General features: G+C 34.8%; 1 protein-coding gene across 1 annotated transcript; it reads right to left on the minus strand.

The window, feature by feature from the left end:
- Positions 1-1,260: 1,260 nt before the first annotated feature.
- Positions 1,261-3,143, minus strand: LOC137407830 (cytochrome P450 2C1-like). Its single transcript, XM_068094210.1, has 4 exons — positions 2,934-3,143; positions 2,684-2,837; positions 1,659-2,183; positions 1,261-1,418 (listed from the first exon to the last, which is right to left on the minus strand). Exons 1-4 carry the CDS (start codon positions 3,141-3,143, stop codon positions 1,261-1,263), a joined length of 1,047 nt encoding a protein of 348 aa, XP_067950311.1.
- Positions 3,144-4,053: the final 910 nt, after the last annotated feature.

The following is a 4,053-nucleotide window of genomic DNA, read 5'->3' on the forward strand; positions in this document are numbered from 1 at the left end:
CATTGCAGCTATCCTATTGCACTGCAGTGTCATTTGACTGCTAATATTGCATTTCTCAACCATCAGTACCCTTTCTTTTTTCCAATATCACTTTGGTCGTGGGCTGTATGACAGTGGAATTTCTAGAATTTGTATCATGCAAGTTTTAATAAACCTTAACGCGTGAAAACCATACCAAAAAGGTGATGTTGATGTGCTGTACTGGCTTAACAGAATCATTCAACGGCTGTATAGTGGAAACCCATTGCTACGCTTAATGATAATATATTCATTTATGTATACCTTGGCAATAACTTATTCACAAAATAAGTCCAATAAAAGTATGCAGGTCCTTTATAAGATTTATTTTGGACTTATTTATAGTGGTGCGTTTGATCACTATAAGCGTTTAATTATTTACAAAATAAGTCCAATAAACAATTCTATTGATTTAATCACAAGTCTACTCACGCTAAACCATGTGCTTACTTTCTGAAAGTGCACTAGTTGAACGTTGTGGTCACAACCCTTTTGACCACAACCACAATAGTGATCAAACGGAATGCAAATCATGTTAGATACCATCTACCGTATTCAACTATATTTTGTCATTAAACCAACACAATAAAGGTTTTGATGCGAACTTAATGGCTGCTCATTAAGCTTCTATTACGGTGTTAATTTTGTCTACAACCTAAATGCTCATCTATCTCAGTCCGAGTCTCTGCAGTACAATGATTATCGTTTTCATTAATTCTCTTCTGCAACCTTTTGCTGTGATAGGTGTATACGGCATACGATGATTTTCAAGGTCGCCATCTACGCAAATTTGTATAAATTTACCCCTTTTAGGACTGTTTTTCTTGGGTCGGCTTTATATGAGAGATCGGCTTATATGCGAGATCGGCTTATATGCGAGATCGGCTTATATGCGAGATCGGCCTACATGCGAGATTGGCTTATATGCAAGATCGGCTTATAAGCGAGTATATACATAGACTCAGAACTAACTGGGTCATCAACGTACATGTACTTGTAACAAGGTACATGCGTATTACTGATCAGCTATTTTAAATTACCTTTAAATAAACACTTTCAATTCTGAGCAAACACAAAAATCATAAAATTTTAACGTATTAAAATCAAACTTTGAAATTAAAATTATTTTTTCATAATTTAAATTTAATTATTTTAATTTAATAATAAAATTTTTTTATTTTTAAACATTAAATTAAAATAAATAAAATGTATGTCCTATTTCTTTGGAAAAGTAATTATAGCCTAAGATTTCTTACCTAAATGCTCATCTATCTCTGCCTGAGTTTTTTGCAGCACCTCAGGATATAGACACATGTAGAGTAGGGCCCACGAGTGGGCTGTAGATGTGGTTTCAGTTCCAGCACTGTATAGCTGGGTGCAAAAGCTAATGCAATTGTTATCTACAACAAAAGCAAAGAGAGCGACATGTTTTTGAATTACTAGTCATCAATAAATATCAACAGCAATTCGTATTATTCAATGCTCTCCGATTGTAGTGAAAAGTAAATAAAATAGGCATTTGAAAAAAATTTAAGAATGAAATGCAAGTGGCAAGCAAATGCCAAATTTGGATACGCGCAAAAATAATTCACATAAACAATTAGAAGCTAGCATCAAATTTACAACAGGATTACACTTACCAGAAAAACACTGCTGATCCTCTTTAGAAAGCAAAGGCTGGCAAGAGCCTAGGATGCATCTATCAAGCACATCTCCGATGTTGTTTTCATCAAATCTTTCTTTGTGTACACCGAAATGTCGGTTAAAGAATGGACGTAACACGTGAAAGCTGTTGTATAGGTACCTATCTCGAAGATGTTTAAAAAACAGACCTGCCAACGGTATGTTATCCAGAATTGATAGTTTACCAGCCAATGCAAACATCTCATTCAAGCAATCGAGGATAGCAGCAACTTGCTTATCTTCGTAAGAGAAACGCTGTCCTAGCACCATCTGGCTGATAAGATTATTTGAAGCTTTTGAAAGACTACGTTGTACAGAAATTGGTGTTTCACTGTGTGGCTTGATATAATGTTTAATATACTCTTCTATTTCCTCCATTATCTTTGGCTCTAGAAAAGCTTTGCCCATTCCTTCATCTCTTAGAGAGCTAATAGCCATAGATCTTAGGCTTTTCCATTGTGGAAAAGGAGCCCACAAAATACCTAAAATAAATACAAGCATCAATATGTAAGTACATGTTTATTGTCAAATAAAAAAGACAGATCATGATGAACTGGAAAGACAACTCTACACATATTTACTAGTTACAAAACACACCTGGTGACTATTTATTGTCAAATAGAAATGATAGATCATGATGAACTGGAAAGACAACTCTAACCAGACAGCATACCTACTAGTTCTATGACTCACCTGGTGAGTGTTTATTGTCAAATAGAAATGATAGATCATGATGAACTGAAAAGACAACTCTAACCAGACAACATATCTACTAGTTACAAAACACACCTGGTGACTGTTTATTTTCAAATAGAAATGATAGATCATGATGAACTGGAAAGACAACTCTAACTAAACATCCATATCTACTAGTTACAAAACTCACCTGGTGACTGTTTATTGTTAAATAGGAATGATAGACCATGATGAACTGGAAAGACAACTCTAACCAGACAACATACCTACTAGATACATTACAGACCTGGTGAGTGTTTAGCCATCTCTGTATTCAATGAGGTGAGAGCCTTGGCAGATCTAGTGCTGGAATATTGAGAATTCTTCACCAGAAGGTGATTGAAGTTATTATACCCTGACACTACAACTCTTTTGTGCCCTCCCAGCTGTATAGTGTAGACCTATTCAACAACAGCATGCTAATCTAGCATAGCGAACTTGTATTTCCATACAAAAAGTACAAATTTTGAACAAATACACTACTTGGTTAAACTTACATTTCCAAAGCGTTTTCTGTTGGCCTCACAAAACTTGATGATAGAACCAGACAGGTATATTTGTGGCACGTTCCCGAGTATAGGAAAACTGATTGGTCCTGGAGGATAGCCATCAGACTTTTCATGGAAAATGAAGTAGAGGAGACACACCAAGAACAGAGACACAAGCAGAGGTGTAATGCCAACATCAGGAATAAGGTCCTGCACCATTTTGAAGAGCCCGAGATCTCACTTCCCTCAGCCTAAAACAATAAATAACCACAATGTTTGAAAACGTCATCGAAATAAAGAGAGCCCAAACTACGGCATTTTCATTATGGCTGCGATTAACTGTATGTTTTTGAGCTTTTAAGAGCTTGTAATCACATTTCCACATGTTTTACACATACAACACAGCAGAGTAAGACATGGTAAACCTTTTGATACCAAATAACTGTAATGTGAATTTTGTTGCAAGTCAACCTATACCAAAAATGCATCTTTGTAAGCTCAATAAACTACAGTAACATGAGATTATGATTTGTCTGCTTTTTCCAATGATCAGGAACCAAATGCAAGATCTTCTTACTAGTCATACACAGTTGTTAGTGGTATATTTGCAACTTATGCATCAAGTTAACAATGGCATTCATAAACAATGGTGAACAGATCATGTCCTTCTGTAGAGTTTAAAGCCCATTGATGCATTTATCCATATCCACAATCATATAATAAATATATATATATATATAATAGATCTGTAATCATCATATAATATATATATATATAATATATCCGCAGTCATCATATACTATATATATAGATAATATATCCGCAATCATCATATAATCCTACTACCAAACACGAGTGAAACGAGTGTTTGGGAGCTTTATAATAATGATACAAAACACATATAAAGCTATTTAAATATGTTACCAAGTCTTTGAAAATTGTCGACAATATCCTAAAACTTACCCATCTGATCGAATTATACATAACTAAAAAGAATAATTTGGCCTAAAACCGCCATTAAAACCTGACAAGCCTTTTTTAATCAAAATTAAGACCGGCCAACAAAACGCTAATAAAGCCGTGCAACAGAGAGTAGAACCATAAAGTCGTGCGCATTTCACGAGAAAAA

Source organism: Watersipora subatra, chromosome 11 (genome assembly GCF_963576615.1).
Source record: "Watersipora subatra chromosome 11, tzWatSuba1.1, whole genome shotgun sequence".
Taxonomy (NCBI): domain Eukaryota; kingdom Metazoa; phylum Bryozoa; class Gymnolaemata; order Cheilostomatida; family Watersiporidae; genus Watersipora; species Watersipora subatra.

Coding starts and splice junctions, on each gene's coding strand:
- LOC137407830 (XM_068094210.1), bottom strand. CDS start 3,143: ATGGTGCAGGACCTTATTCCTGATGTTGGCATTACACCTCTGCTTGTG. Junction 2,838..2,933: donor ACAGAAAACGCTTTGGAAAT/GTAAGTTTAACC, acceptor GTTGTTGAATAG/GTCTACACTATACAGCTGGG. Junction 2,184..2,683: donor GATGGCTAAACACTCACCAG/GTCTGTAATGTA, acceptor TATTTATTTTAG/GTATTTTGTGGGCTCCTTTT.